The sequence below is a fragment of the Trachurus trachurus genome (assembly GCF_905171665.1).
Source record: "Trachurus trachurus genome assembly, chromosome: 9".
Taxonomy (NCBI): Eukaryota; Metazoa; Chordata; class Actinopteri; order Carangiformes; family Carangidae; genus Trachurus; species Trachurus trachurus.
In genome coordinates, this window is record NC_139895.1 from 4,343,556 (window position 1) to 4,360,215 (window position 16,660).

The window sequence follows — 16,660 nt, forward strand, 5'->3', positions numbered from 1 at the left end:
TTCCATACACGCCTTCATCACTTCATGTTTGGACTATTCTAATGCCATCCTCCATGGGGTCACCAATAAAACTCTGGACTGGCTTCAACATGTGCAAAACTCGGCTTCCAGGGTTCTCAGCCGCACCAAACCCTGGCAGCACATCACCCCTGTCCTTAAACAGCTGCATTGGCTCCCCATCAAATATCGGATAACTTTCAAACTTCTCATCCTTACATACAAACCTCTGCATACACTTGCCCCTCAGTATTTAACCAACCTCCTCCATGTTCACCATCCCTGATGAAACCTGTGGTTTGCCAACCTGGATCTCTTCACCATCCCCCGCACAAGTAGACACACCTTCGGGATCAAGGCCTTCAGTGTTGCAGCTCCCTCTCTGTGGAACTTGCTCCCACTACATCTGCACCAAGCACAAACGCTGGAATCCTTCTAATCTCAGTTAAAGAGGCACTTGTGCTAGATTAGTTGTCTATTTTTTTTTTTATAACACCTGTGTTTTTGTTTGTTTTTAAAAAGCAGCAAATGATGACATTAGGCAAGGCAATGCAATTTTATTTGTATAGCCAATTTTTACAAACAATTTGTCTCAAAGGGCTTTACATGGCATCATAACAACATCCAGAGGAGGCCAGCTTAATGGGAGGACTGGATGGCAGACTGGTTCATGGGCAGGGAGGGCAGGCCAGCTTAACAGCAGGGAAAAGGGGGGAAGGGGGCGATGCCGGCGGCGGTTGGTGCAGAGAGACGGAGCTCCGGTGGATCTGTGGAAACACAGAGAGTTGTAAACATCAAATGTTGGCATTTTGTTGAAAATTATTGAACGGGAAGGTGAAATCCAGTGATCTGCGTCAGGCACGTATGACTGGTATGAATGGAAGTTTGTTGTCATGTATCCATGGCAACATACTCTTACAGTCTGTAGCAAAAGGCAATTGCAGCGTTTTTACGACGTTAAAAAAAATAGACTAAAGTAGTTGAATTCGCATGTTTAAGGTTAACTTTCACCTCCAGGGAGGGTTAACAATGGTAGAGTGGATTGAGGAGTGACTTTCATCTGAAAAAAAAGCAGAGGAAAAGACGACATGCAGAGCTAACATTCGGAGAGGTGGGACGTTTTTTCAATTATGATACAGTTTTTGTTCTTCTGACCATCAGTAGTTTATCACCAGAGGAGTGAAAGCTATGAATGGAGGTACACTAACATACTGAGGAATGTTTGACGGGAGGCGGCGGCAGGTTCAGATTAAGCTGCTGAAACATTTAAAGGTCGCTGGACGACAACACAGACCTTTGGTTTTTAGAAGCACTTGCGGTGGACGATGGCCGGACCGGATTCATCGTACTCCTGCTTGGTGATCCCCATCGTCTCGAAGGTGGAGAGGGAGGCCAGGATGGAGCCACCGATCCAGACAGAGTACTTCCTCTCTGGAGGAGCAATGATCTGCAGGAGAGAGGAGGGAAAGCACCGTAATTTCCTGTTTGCATTACGAGTCCATCACCTGCTCACTCTTCTCAAAACCTACTTGCATTTCATACAAGAACTGAAATGTTTAAGTGACCATGTAGGGCGAGTTACTCCCACATGCTTCTGTTCCGACAGCTTCACCTCCACTGATCTGATGAAGAATCTGTACCTTGATTTCCATGGTGGGTGGGGCCAGGGCAGTGATCTCCTTCTGCATGCGGTCAGCGATGCCAGGGTACATGGTGGTACCACCGGACAGCACAATGTTGGCGTACAGGTCCTTATGGATGTCTACGTCACACTTATTGATGCTGTTGTATGTGATCTCGTGGACACCGGCCGACTCCATTCCTGAACACAAAGAAGAGCTATTTTAGTGCTGGACTGAACCTGCAATACCAGAACCACCACCACCACAAGTATAATTCAGGGTTGAGGAGCATCACGAACCGATGAACGAAGGCTGGAAGAGCGTCTCAGGGCAGCGGAACCTCTCGTTGCCGATAGTGATGACCTGTCCGTCAGGGAGCTCGTAGCTCTTCTCCAGGGTGGACGAGGAATCTGCCGTCTGCATCTCCTGCTCAAAGTCCAGAGCCACGTAGCAGAGCTTCTCCTTGATGTCACGTACAATCTCACGCTCAGCTGGAGTTCAGAGGTTTGAGTTAGAAAATGACACAGACACTGAACAAATCTTACAACATCTGAAGCTCTCCAGAAGTAAAAGTCAGTGGGTTTGCAGGTTGGTACCGGTGGTTGTGAAGCTGTAGCCTCTCTCGGTCAGGATCTTCATCAGGAGGTCAGTGAGGTCTCTTCCAGCCAGGTCCAGACGGAGGATGGCGTCAGGCAGAGCGTAGCCCTCGTTGATGGGCACAGTGTGGCTGACACCGTCACCAGAGTCCATCACAATACCTGCAAGACAAACATCCAATCAGAAGAGAAACACCCTCACCTGTCATAGATCAACATTAAGGTCAGCACAGGAATATGTGTAGTTCTTTTCAATGACCACTAGATGCTCCCAGAGGACCGACTGTTGAAGAACTGAGCTTCTAAGGAGGATGTAATGTGTTTGTAAAACAGAAATGAAGATGAAGAACATGTGATCAGTTTTAGATCTTACAGCTTTGAGTTCTCACCTGTGGTAAGACCAGAGGCGTACAGTGACAGGACGGCAGGGATAGCCACATACATGGCAGGACAGTTAAAGGTCTCGAACATGATCTGGACAAAAGGAGGATGCATGTCACCAAGGAAACAATGAAAATTAAAGCTGCTTCACAGCCATGATGAATGATGCCAGGCAATTTGGGGAAAATTTAGGCAATTCTAAGTAACAAGAGACAAAATAGGTCCAAAACTCTCCATTCTGCCCTGGCTGGGGCTTGAACTTAGCCTCGTAAACCAGCCTCTCGCGGAAATGCATTTCATTTCATTTCTTGGGAGAGTCTGACCTCATTCCCCCTGTAAGCGTTTGGGGTGGGCGGGAACTGGGTGGGAGTTGTGGCGTTGACAGACAACCACATTCAGCCAATCAGCAAGTTGGTGTAGTGACGGGGCTTTATGCCTACTTTTAGAATCCTGCAGCAGGAGAAGAAGAGAGAGTATGTCCAGTAGGTTTCTCTTGAAGTCCATCTTGCTCGATATTTTCTTGCTCGATATTTTCGCTTGAGTGACAGCCAGGCACAGCTTGTGCATGCATTAGTATGTCAAGTCATTTCCAGCTTGGAAATGTTGATGATTTGTTTTTAACAATAAGTGTCTTGCTTCATAAGAGAAAATATGATGTTTAAAAGTGCCATTCTTCGACTCCTACTACATTGACCCCAATAGTTCACATGAGAGCAGAATTCAAAATGTTCTCAAAAATTCAGTTTTTAAGATAAAATCCTGATATTTTCCAAACTTCATCATCTATGACTCCAAAATATTGTCATTTTTTTGTGAAGGACAGTCTGAAGATTCAATGCAGCAAATTTGGTGTCAATTGAGCAAAAACTGTGGGACAAGAAAGGTTTAGTCTCATTCATGAAACGTGAGTAAATCTCTGTGTAGATGTGCACATAAAAGCTCACTCTACTAAAATTCTACTCCGGATTCATGAACGGTGCGGGAAACTCAGATTTGATCGTAAACACGTGTGTAAGATGATGAATGCCAACCCATCGTAAACTAACAACACGCCCCCGGTGATCAGCAATTAGCATAGATCTCCATACATGAATAGCCATATAAGTAGATCCTGACCACCATATAAGGAGGTAGGTGCATCCTGCTCACCTGCGGCCATGGCGCAAACAAGGAAAGAGGGAGAGAGAGAAAAAAGAGAAATCGCAGATCGAAGTCATTTTGGGTGAAGTGGAGTCCAGAAAAAAATATTTAATTATCTTCTGTTAGTAGTGGTGTGACTGGAACAGGTCAAAGGCTGGAGGGAAGAAACAGATTTAGTGAATTAAGTAGGCCTATCCTTGGTTTATTAAAGAACCGTTTAAGAAGTAAAGCTAGAATATTTCGATATGAAACATGAAAAAAAAAACACAACTCCAGAGCTACGGCAGCGACGGGAGGAGGAGGCTCTTCACAGCCTCAGCTGTAGAGGAGCATGGTTGTATCAACACATGGGGCTCTACTTTGGTAGACTGGCGCAGGTGCAGTGGATCAGGCCTGCGCTCCGCGTTCGCTTCGCCAACGGGGAGTGGCCAGGAGCAGTTTGCAATTTTGCTTCGAGACGCAGCGGAGCGCATCCCGCCTACTTCCCTCCCACCGGCGCAAATGGCATAGAGGGAGGAGAGAAGGCGTGGAGTGGGTTTGACACAGCCGAGTCAGATCTTCACCAATCAAATGAGCTCCTTTCCTCGCCTTTAAATCCGCCGCGCGCGCAAGGCGGACGTTTGATTTCACCGTGGAAGAGAAGATTTGAATCAGCACCTACAGATTACAGCATAGACATTCAGCACATCTATATCGATTGTCCCGTCACACTTATGACACATCAAAGGCTGCACAGATGAAAGATGAGGATGGATTACTGCTGTGTTGACACTACACGATTATCTGCTATATTTATGTATTTACTTATTGATTTATTGAGCCGCATCGTCACGCGACCATAACAAATAAAACTGAAAACAAATAAACTATCATCTCTCACAGCAAACCACAATCAGCCTGGCATCATAGTGAGCAGATATTAACATCTCCATCTCAGGTAAATTCTAAAGAAAAAAGAAAAAGAGAGACGCTCCGCGATGCATCCGTTGCGCACAGCTGTTTGTTGTTGTGATCTGTGCACACGTGTTTAAATATAGGTTACTAAATATGAGTGTCTTTATTAATGGAAAAGGGGTGTGTGTGTTTTGTTTTTTGTTTTTTTTTACTGGGCAACAGCTCTCAATCTGTCAGAGCAAGTGAGACGGGAGGAAACTGATGTTCTGGTCCGGTCCAAGCTGGCAGTGTCCGGTCGCGCGAACAGACCTCACGGGCTGATGATGCAAAAGTAGTCTGGGAGGGAGGAGGAGGGAGCAGGTCTATCTATCTATCTAACCTATATTTAAACACGTGTGCACAGATCACAGCATAAACAAACAGCGCTGTGCGTAACGGAGGCATTTCAGTTTTATTTGTTATGGTCGCGTGACGATGCGGCGCTGGCCCCTAATAAATCAATAAGTAAATAAATAAATAGCTGATCATCTGCAACGGCACAGTGTGTAGTGTCAACACCTGCTCTTGGGACATCCACGGCTGTCTCAGTCCCTCCCTGGTTTCATCTGTGTTAATTCAGTCAGGCTGAGTTTCCATTACGCAAGCCTTTGATCTGCCATCAGTGTGACGGGACAATCTATAGATATAGGTGTATGTGCTGATTCAGATACAATAAATAGGGGTTATTGTGATGATTATTATTATTATTATTATTGTTAATTGCATTTAAATGTGCCTGGAAGTGTGGAAATCTGCCTGTGAGGTCTTGGTGACGTGTCTGCACTGCGCGCTGGGCAGTCAAATTGCCACTGCGCTGGCTGCGCTTCGCCTTGCGCTGAGATTAGACCAGGTTGGAGCTGGCGAGCTTTCGGCGCACTCTCCGCGCGGTCTATCGGCAACAAATTGTCACTGCGCCACGGCGAATCTGTCGACACCTCCCCCTGCTGCGCGACCACTCCCATCTCGGCGCACAGCAGTCTGCCAATTTACCGAATCCGCTGCGCACCTTGTTGCACTGGAGGAAAATGCCACTGCGCCAGCTGCGTCAGGGCTCGCCTCGCTGCGCCACCCTGAGTTGCGCCAGCAAAATAGGGCCCATGAAGTTATATAGGCAGGTTATATTGTTACAGAAGCACCAGCCGTCTGTCACAGCTCCATCCAAACCGGTGCCGACTGCGGTGCTGCGCAGGGTGGAGTGTGCGCCCACCAAGTGTGTAGCAACACAAAACCGGTTTTATATCTTATTATTGTCATCATAAGATGGAGCCTTGATGTATTTGTGTGTGTCCGATCCCTAAAACGTCTCTCTCTCCAAATATTTCTAATTGTTTGTCATATTTAAATTACGTGTTTCAAAGGCGTCGGCGTATTTTGAACATGAGAGAGAGTAATACGGATTAAAATTGTAATTTTCAACAGTGACAAGCAGTATTTATCTGCATTCCTACATTTACACAAGCGCTACACACAGTCCGGAGCAGGTGTAGATTTTGTGAGTAGCTACGAAAAAATCAGCACTACTAAAAGATTGATGAATGCGGAAATCCACGTAAATTTGCGCTGCTCAGGGTTTACACACAAATCCGTGCTGCTCACGTTTCATGAATGAGACCCAATAAGTTTTGTAGCATGTACTGTAGGATTCAATCTATGTGCAATGTTTGGTGATATTTCCTGTAAGTAGGATTTCTTAGGAGGAGGAAGAAGAAGAAGAAGAAGAAGAAGAAGAAGAAGAAGAAGAAGAAGAAGAAGACGAAGAAGACGAAGAAGACGAAGACTAGGGAAAACAATAGGTTCCCGGTAGCTCATGCTGCTTGGCCCCTAACAAGTAAACCTTCTGTCCAAAGCAGCTTCATAGTCTTTAGATGTTTTTCATATGAAGAGCAGCACCTGTCTCAGTGTAACTCATAGTCTGAACAAACCTGTGTCATCTTCTCCCTGTTGGTTTTGGGGTTCAGCGACGTCTCGGTCAGCAGGACTTTATGCTTCTCAGGGGCAACACGGAGCTCATTGTTGAAGGTGTGATGCCAGATCTGCAGGACACAACATCCAGTTAGAAGATCAACAAACCAAAGCTGCTGACTTCATATTTACAACAAACTACAAACCTCCAGGTCAGATCTAATACATTCATCGTCATGTATCCCAAGTTGAAGTGCCAGTGTGTAACATTTATTGATCTTCTTAGGAATATTCATAACTACCATCTACCGTGTTAACCCTTCATATAAACGGAGTGTGCACTTCCCCAAACTATCTTTCCTGTTTGCATGTTGCATGTTAAAGCCACCATACGTTTTACCACATTTGGAAAGTCAGAGTTAAAGGAAAATTCCAGGCGAATTCAACTCGGGGGTGTATTTTCCTAACATTTTAGGTCTAAAAGAAGGAATCTGAAGATTTTCAGTTAAATTGCTCCTGTTTTGCGGTAGTTGTGTCTGTCCCCGCGTCGCCACGGCAGCGATGAATGGGAGCAGATGTAAGTTCCGCTGCTTAGGCTGTTTCCAGCCCTCAAAGCCGCAATTTTTTTCCACAGACAGCGTCAAATGGCGACTCAAACATGCACGAGAAGTTTATTTACTTCAAGCAAGCCGACATGTTTGTAAAACTAGATCTAATTCAAAGTCTCCCGCGAGACCCAGTTGCCATGCTGGTGTGTTCAGGTGCAGTGGGAGCTCCCGTTTGTGTCATAAACACAGGAATATCAACTCTTTACTTGCTTGAAGTGTACATTTTTCCCACAGACAGCGTCAGGTGGCGACTCAAACATGCGCAGGAAACGTTTTTTTTACTTGAAGCAAGTCAAGAGTTGATATTCCTGTGTTTATGACACAAACGGTAGCTTTCCCACTGTGCCTGAACACACCGAGCACGGCAACTGGGTCTCGCGCGAGACTCCGGGAGACTTTGAATTAGATCTAGTTTTATAAACATGTTGGCTTGCTTGAAGTAAATAAACTTCTGGGTGCATGTTTGAGTCGCCTTCTGACGCTGTCTGTGGCTTTGAGGGATGGAAACAGCCTAAGCAGCAGAACTGTCATCCACTCCCATTCATCGCTGCCGTGGCGATGTGGGGACAGACACAACTACCGCAAAACAGGAGCAATTAAACGGAAAATCTTCAGATTCCTTCTTTTAGACCTAAAATGATAGGAAAATACACCCCTGAGTTGAATTCGCCTGGAATTGTCCTTTAAGGGGAGTGGGACTCAGCTGGCTGTAATGTGCAACCTCACCACCAGGAGGCACCAAATCTTTCAATGCTGTTTAAAAATTGCACAAAGCATGGATGGTGGCTGGGTTTTCGTTATCCGGTATTTACCGAACTTTGACTGGTAAAATCTGCAAAAATCCGGTATTTTCCAACTCCTCTGGTCAAAATGTCCGGTGAAAATATTCCCTCGGCGGTAATTTCTTTCCATTGATCAGCTGTGTTTACCGTTTCAGGTGTCATAGTTCTGGTTAGACAAATTAATTAGTCCTCTAACACATCCTAAAGTTTGACATGTCAGATTTCTTCAGTGGAAGCAGCTCAGATTTAAGTGTCAGGAGTCACTGTCAGAACAAAAGTAACAGCTGTAATTTCCTCCCTCTGCACATAAACAATGAGCCTGTCTGCCTAACGTTTTCCTTTTATTCACCTTATTCTCCGGGGCAACCATGGAGTCAATGGAACGCTGTGAGATTGTGTTGGAACTTCCGGCGACGACCGGAAGTCGTATAGTACATTAGCGGTAGCTTGATTATTTGACTCCGTTCTCAGATGTTTCTTGTTGGCAAATCCGGGTTTTTTTCCCCCGTTGTCGATTGCAAAAAATGACGAGCATTATAAAGAGGAAGCTACAATCACTGGAAGAAAACGTGTGAGTTTTTATAGCAGTTGAGCATCGACCTCATCTTCTGTCCCAGTGTGTGTGGAGCTCTGTACGACATGCACCCACCTCCATCTACTCTAGAGTCTGGTTAAAAATAATTAAATAAATCCCCGTGTCCCCGCTGATTTCAGCCAAGGTGAGCAGCTTGTTTGGAGAGTAGGAGCGAATTTAAAAAAAACAAAAAAAAACGCTATCACAGCCCGAAGCAACACTGTTAATGCACATAAGAGGCTGCTTTTAATTTCTGACAGCTGGACATTGCGCTACTTTTAATTATGAAGCTTTATCCATTTAAACAAAATAAACTAGAGGAACAACTTTCATGTTTAAATTGTGTTTTATAGCCTACTTTTATATATTTTACTGATCGCAATTCAGGCTGGGTGTGCGTATGAAAATATGCTACAGTGTTTCTCTTTTCTTTTCTCTTTTTTGGAGGGGGCGGGGGGTAGTTTAGGTGACAAAGACATTTTTAACTGTGAAAATAGAAATGTACTCAATATTTGCATTTGGGCAATACTGCTGTAGGCGAAACAAGTTTATTCATGGCCACATTTAAGTTACAGTAGTTGAGGGAGGGTTTTATTTCTAAATCCCTCCGTTTGTTTCTTTTACACATTAGCGAACAGGTTCACAGCGTGAACAGCGTGTCCCGACCTGACCAGGCTCTGGACACGGAGCAGAGACCCAGGTCCGATAGTGCAAGGCTCTCTCTGAAGCTGAGGATGAGGCCAGCTTCCCGTCAGTCTTCACAGACAGTCCAGAGTTGAACGAGTTTCTGATCATATTTGTCAGTTTGCTCCAGGTGACAGTCGACCCTCACAACAAAACCCCCCCCTCCCTCTCTCAGTAAATAGTTCCGACGTCCATGCTGCAGCTTATATCCAAGTAATATAATAGCCTATATATAAATGAGCTCCTGACGCTCGGCTCAACAGTTGGTAAACAGCAGCGGATCAGCGCGATCTCTCCCTCCGTACTGGTTCTGCCAGCTCCACTTGGATTTCAAAGTAAAAGTCACGCTGTAAATGAGTTAAATTGTGAAACAGCGGCGCTTTTATAGCCGATTTTAGGATTAAACTCTGAATATATGAGCTAAACATCTGTTACCATAAGTTTCCATGGCGATCTAGCTGGGTTGAAAGAGAGAGTACAGGAAAGCCTGGCTTTAGACTCAATAAAAAATATATAATTATAAAATATAACCCACTAAACTCGCTTCGAAGTACACCCCTCAAGTGTTGTCCATGTTGATTGTCTGTATGATTTTCCGCTTCCGGGGCGCAGCACGGCTGCGACTCGCGTCCATGGCGTCCTGTTTCTTTTTTGTTATTTTGATTTCTGTTTGTTTTGTTAAGTTTTGTCTCAAGTGAGCACGGGAAGAATGACTTCTCCTATAGGGGAACGTATGCACGCGTGGGTGATTGGTGTTTTGTTATGTGGACTATGGTTGCAACAGACACGCTGTGCGGTCAACATGGACCAACGTGCGAGGGACAGTCATCCTGTTATCGTATACAGCAGAGAGACATTGCTTCAAGTACGATATTCGGCGACTCAGAGCCAGAGGACAGCATGGGACCGTGACTCACGCCGGACACCGGGCCTCCTGGACCATATTCCTCCGGAGCTGAGGAAACCACCTGGTCGGCGAAAGAAACGGGGGAGGAGAGGAGGGGTCCGGAGGCGTCTGCGAGCAAGACACACAAAGCCACCGTTGCCATCGATTATCCTCACCAATCTGAGGTCAATTAACAACAAACTGGACGAGATCCAAGCTTACACAAGGTACTGTTCAGACTTTCGGGAAGCATCACTATTATGCTTTACAGAAAGCTGGTTACATTCTTCGGTACCAGACTCTGCCTGTGAAATCGAGGGTTTCACATTGGTAAGAGCGGACAGAGACATCAGCTCATCTAAAAGCAAGGGCGGCGGGATCTGTGTCTATATAAATGACCGGTGGTGTCGTCAGTACACCGTGAACGGCAGGATCTGCGACAGAGACGTTGAGATCTTGTTCCTGACTTTAAGACCATTCTACTTGCCCAGGGAGTTTGGATGCGTATTATTTTTTATTGTGTATGCACCTCCCAGTGGCAAAGCGACGCGAGCAGCAGCTACTGTTGCAGACTGCGTTCACATGCTGCAGCAACAACATCCAGAGGCCCCAGCTATTGTTGTCGGAGACATGAATCATTGTAAACTGGACGTAACGATGCCGGGATTTAAACAATATGTTAAAGGACAAACAAGGAAGAATAATCTGCTGGATAAATGCTTTGTAAATGTGGAGGGGGCGTATGCTTCCAGGATCAGACCACCAATAGCTAATTCAGATCATAATGTGGTTCATCTTGTACCAACTTACAAAACGAAATTAAAGAGCAGTAAACCAGAGAAAAAAGTCATTAGAGTCTGGTCATCTGATAGTGTAGAAACACTTAAAGCATGTTTTGATTGTACTGTGTGGGAGGAGTTTCATCATCATGGCTCCCTTGATGAGACATCAACAGTAACAACAGATTACATAGATTTTTGTGTGCAGACAGTGATACCAACTAAGGAAATACAAATCTATCCAAATAATAAGATGCACATAAATAAGGATATTAAGCATACTATGAATTTGAGGAAGATAGCCTTCAAGAACAGGGACACAGTAGAATTAAAGCGTGTAGAAAAAGACCTAAGAGGGAGGCTACGGGAGGCAAAGAGGGCACATAAGTTAAAATTAGAAAAGGCTTTTAAAGACAGCAACACTAAGCAGTTATGGGACACTATGAAGAGGATGACTGGGTTGTCAAATACCAGGAAGACATTAGTAGTAGAGAATGAGGTAATTTTTGCTAATCAGTTAAACAGCTTTTTCTCCAGGTTTGATGAGGGGGGTAATATAGATCGTGTTGCCAGTATTCTTAATTCAGCTGTACCCGTGCAGTCAGACAAAATTGATGTTTCTGTTGAACAAGTGAGGAATACCTTTAAACATCTGAATCAGAGGAAGGCCACAGGACCAGATCACCTGAGTGCATTTATTTTGAAAACGTTTGCGGATGAGCTGGCGCCTGTGTGGCAACCTATTTTCCAGTGTTCTATTGATACTCACATAATTCCAGAGGTGTGGAAGACTTCACATATAATACCTCTTCCGAAGAAAACATGCCCCAAGGAACTCGGTGATTATCGTCCTGTGGCCTTGACTCCTATTGTTATGAAGAGCTTGGAAAGAATTGTGATTCAACAGCTCACCAAGTCTGTAGAAGACAAACTGGACATTTTCCAGTTTGCGTATAAGAGAAATCGTAGTACAGAGGATGCAGTTGTAACATTAATACATTTTATATTGAAACATCTAGAGAAGCCTAAATGTACAGCTAGGGCTCTCTTTTTTGATTTTACATCTGCATTCAATACAATTCAGCCAGAACTTCTACTGGCAAAGATGATTCAAATGGAGATTAATCCTCATCTAGTTCACTGGTATCATTCATTTTTCACGAATAGAAACCAGATAGTTAAAGTTAACCAGACACACTCATCTTTTATTGTTACTAACTCAGGAGCACCTCAGGGCTGTGTGAGCTCTCCGTTGCTTTTCACACTTTATACTGATGATTGTAAAACAGAATGTCCAAATACTTTTATTTTGAAATTTTCAGACGACACTACACTGTTGTCTTTGTTGAGCCCTGAAGATGATCCTTGTGTTCATCAGCATGCTACAGACAGATTAGTGAAGTGGTGTGAAAACAATTCACTCATTATTAATTCAAAGAAAACAAAAGAAATCATTTTTGGTCTCCCAGTGGGTTCATACCCTCTACCAGTTACTGTACATAATGCTGAGATTGAACAAGTTTCCTCCTATAAATATCTGGGCATCTATGTGGACGCTACTTTGTCCTGGAGTGTACATGTAGACTTTATTTGTTGCAAAGTACAACAACGTATTTATTTTTTGAGAAGATTGAGGTCATTTGGAGCAAACAAACACATCCTGTTATTATTTTTTCAATCTATAGTGCAGAGTGTTATGCAGTATGGAATTAGTGCCTGGTTTAGTTGTTTGTCTGTCCAACTTAAAACCAAACTAACCAGACTGCTACATATCTGTTCAAAGATTGTTGGTCAAACTTTGGAGTTACATTTTCAAGCAGCATACACTAAAAGAATGTTGTCTCTTGCAAGTAATATCTCATCTGACCCCTCTCACGTGTTATTCGAGGAATATCAGCTTCTGCCATCAAATAGAAGGTTTAGAGTTCCACAAGCTCGACTGAACAGGCTGAGGAACTCTTTTGTCCCTCAGTCTGTCAAACTGTTAAATCAGAGTTTGGTCTCTAAGTAGACTAGGGTTCATGTACAGACTGAGCACTGGGTGTTGCACCAAGACACATTGTAATGTTGGATTTATGTTGTGAATGGAGTTAGGAGGTAGTTTGTGTTTCTCTTTAAATGTGACCTTTGAGGGTAACATTTATGCTTTTTGTAAATGTGTGTTTTTGTATTTTGTTATTATTTGTGTGAAACTTGGACGTCATGGGACGCAAGACAAATTTCAGAGTGATCTGACAATAAAGTATTATCTTATCTTATCTTATCTTATTGTAATTGTCCCGCAATATACTGCAAATTCAGTCGATTGTTTACATCAGTTTTTACTTCCGCATTTGACCGGAAGTCGTAACACAATCGCGGCCAAACCGGAAGTGGCAAAGTGGGCGGGGCTACATAAGGTGAATATGATGTTTATTTGAAAAATGTTACTTTCAATCCAGCTCTAAACTTGTTGCATTTGTTTCAGTTACTCTGACAAGCATGCTGTGCAGTAGCTACAATAGCGGTATAGGTCGGGCATGTCGAAACAAACAAATATTAATAACAATTTTCTGATTCAAACAGGTCTAAGGACATCTATATTTCAAATGCATATAGTGAATGGACATTTTTTGATTTCAAGTTGGCAGTAAGCCGCGTTATTAAAAAAATATTTGAATGTTTTTTGTTTGTTACATGGGAGTAGGCTATATGTGCCAGTTGGTTGCGCAGGGCAAAAGACAGTGCTGTATCGGCAAGAAAAAAAAATTGTTGATCATCCTCTTAATCGCCAATAGAGCCAATAGATCGATCGGCACAAGCCTATAGTCACAGACATTATCGGTTATGAAATTCAGAATGTGCATCCCATTCATCCTCATTCTTATATAGCCTGCATATCATTAATCATTTCAAGCCCAATACATTCAGATAATATTTGACCAGAATTTCAGACATTTGTCAGGTAAATTGAAAACCTGCCGGTCACGTTGTCCGGTGCCAATTTTTTCTAGCAGAAACCCTGGATGGTGGTTTCACAGACTGTGATTCCTCAGGACTGTTGAGGTCTCCAGCTGTTTCCTGTCTGAGCTCCAGCTGTGGACTCAGAAACACAAACATCTGTACCTTCTCCATGTCGTCCCAGTCGGTGACGATGCCGTGTTCGATGGGGTACTTCAGGATGTCTCCCTTGATCAGGGCCTCGTCTCCCACATAGCTGTCCTTCTGTCCCGATCCCACCATCACTCCCTGAACACACCACAGCAGCAGTCACATTATACACTGCATTTATCCATTTGACTATTTAACAGTGCAAAGGCAGAATGTGGCGTTCAGGTTCCTTACCTGGTGTATGGGGCGACCGACGATGGAGGGGAAGACGGTACGAGGGGCGTCATCCCCGGCGAAACCGGCCTTGCACATGCCGGAGCCGTTGTCAACAACGAGGGCAGTGATGTCATCGTCCATGTCTGGAAGGAAACATTTAGAACAAAAACAACATGTTGACAAACAGGGCCCAAAAGGTTCAGTTCAGTTCAGTTCAGTTTTTATTCATATCCCGAGGGAAATTGGATTTGCAGCATGCATTACAAATGCCTCCACAGTGTCCTGATCTTTTATTTGTGACCTGAACAACAAAGCAGCTGCCTCCTCCGCAACAGTGCTGTCGGAAGTGCCCTTCTCCTCTGAGCTCCTCACCTGGAGCTACCGCTACAGCTCTCAAACCTCCATGAAGCCTGCACAAGGCACAGGCCTCCACTGGACCAAACCTTGGTAGCGATGCGAGTGTTTACTAATGGATTCAAGGACAAAAACCAGCTAGCACGGCGCAAGGTCTGCTAGTTGCGTTAACAAGTAACGGAGCCACAAAGTAAAGCAGAGCAAACAACCAACTCTTCAATGAGACCAAGGACTCCCCTCAACAGAACTGAAACTACACAGCCATGACGGCTGTAGTTCATTGGACACGGACACATTAACTGGACTTTACAGCCACAACAGGACCAGCAACTCTGCACCAGCACCGGAATCTTCTCACCTTCATGTGACTTGGTTATGTAACTGGGCCTAGTTAGCTTACCTTGCACCTTGACTAAGCATAGAACATTTCAACCTTGCCAATGTATGTATTGATTTAAATCAGTTATCATAACCTGTGACTTACATTTGTGACTTAGTAGGCTACTTGCAGATTCACTAAGTGATGCAATCTATAAATCGATAAAAGTCGTATTTTGATCAACATTATGTTTCAAATGAATTATTTCACTCCTAAGCCGTGTAATAAGCAGGATAATGTAGAGTTAGTCGGTTGTTGTAGAGAAATAAACCCTTTCAGGATGTATGAAACCCTGTCATTTGTCAAAAACTGTCATTTCCAAGCTGCGATTTGCACATGCTGTCATGCTGTCAAAACGTAGTTTTAGTAGCTTTAGGTGCCCACACAGGTCATCATCAGGTGACTGAAAAACCCATGAATACGTGACTCTCGACTGGATCTGAATATCGTCTGAAGGACTCCAAATGACACTAAAGTTATCTGGGTGAGTAAACGATCGTATTATATACCAGAAATAAGGTCCAGGTTGTAAAAAAGAACGGCAATTATCCTTTAAATGCACAGACTGTGTAAAAAAAATGGTTTGGAGGTGGCCCTAAACCCCAATTTCCACTGGATCCGTCTCTGCTCTGTTCCGAATCATTTCAGGAAATGGGGAGGCAGAGAGAGGGGGAATGACCTGCAGTAACAGGCCGTCCAATGCGGGATTCGAACGGGGGCCAACTGCAGCAAAGACTGTAGCCTCTATATATGGGGCGCATGCTTTTATATAATAGTTTCTAAAGTAAAAACATATAAAAGGACTCGTTAATCATCTTTCATCCAACGTCACAGAACCTGAACTACACACAGCCGAGGGTGATCGATATGTCGATATTCAACTGATAATATGAATCTGTAACTGTTGTATAATATATAATAATAATATAATAATAATAATAATATAACTCTATTAAACATCCAGGACACAAACAGACATTCTCTTACTGTAACTAGCCTACGTCTTTGTTGAGTTTACTCACCAGATTTAAACTGCATGCGTCCCAACAGGCACCAAAGTCCCAAAATGAAAGTAAATATAGGCTTCAGTGAGTTTGAAGGACAGACTGCTTAAAACAAAACAAAAAAGGACATAGCTTCCGTTTCTGAAATGAAGCAAATGCAGAAGTGACTCTAATGGTTCCACACCCACTTCTCCAATTAAATACTAAGTCAATATTTTTCCCAGTGTTGGTCACTGTTCTGATTGTCCAACTGAAAATAATAATCCTCTAATTAATGAGACATTCAGGCCTGAAAGTAATTAGGAGTGTGTCTGTTTGATTGACATGTCTACTCCAAGGTTGAGTCAGTTGTGTTACATCTATCACTTAGCAGTAAAACACCATCACCTCCTCCAACGTCCACCCTGGGTCCTGAAGCTTTACTGTATGTGGCCAATGTATTTCAAAGGAGGTTAAATCGAAAGCAACTGGACTTATTTGTCTAGGAAGACGTTTCACCTCTCATCCAAGAGGCTTCATCAGTTCATGTAGCAGCTGACCAGGCTGGGACTGGTCCAACTATCTAGTCCCAGCCTGGTCAGATGCGTACATGAACTGATGAAGCCTCTTGGATGAGAGGTGAAACGTCTTCCTAGACAAATAACTAAGTCCAGTTGCTTTCGATTTAACCTCCTTTGAAATACTATGACCTACTATGGCAAGGCAAGGCAAGGCAAGGCAATTTTATTTGTAT

The 16,660-nt window shown here is 43.8% G+C and overlaps 1 protein-coding gene across 1 annotated transcript; it reads right to left on the bottom strand.

Annotated features, from left to right (window-relative positions):
* Positions 1-606: 606 nt before the first annotated feature.
* Positions 607-15,961, bottom strand: LOC310991219 (actin, non-muscle 6.2-like; the record flags this gene model as incomplete). The annotated part of the gene is made up of 10 exons (XM_083978849.1): positions 607-764; positions 1,292-1,444; positions 1,638-1,819; positions 1,919-2,110; positions 2,216-2,377; positions 2,605-2,689; positions 6,592-6,702; positions 13,990-14,112; positions 14,209-14,333; positions 15,946-15,961. 9 exons carry the CDS (start codon positions 15,959-15,961, stop codon positions 1,301-1,303), a joined length of 1,140 nt encoding a protein of 379 aa, XP_083834975.1. The 3' UTR covers positions 607-764; positions 1,292-1,300.
* Positions 15,962-16,660: the final 699 nt, after the last annotated feature.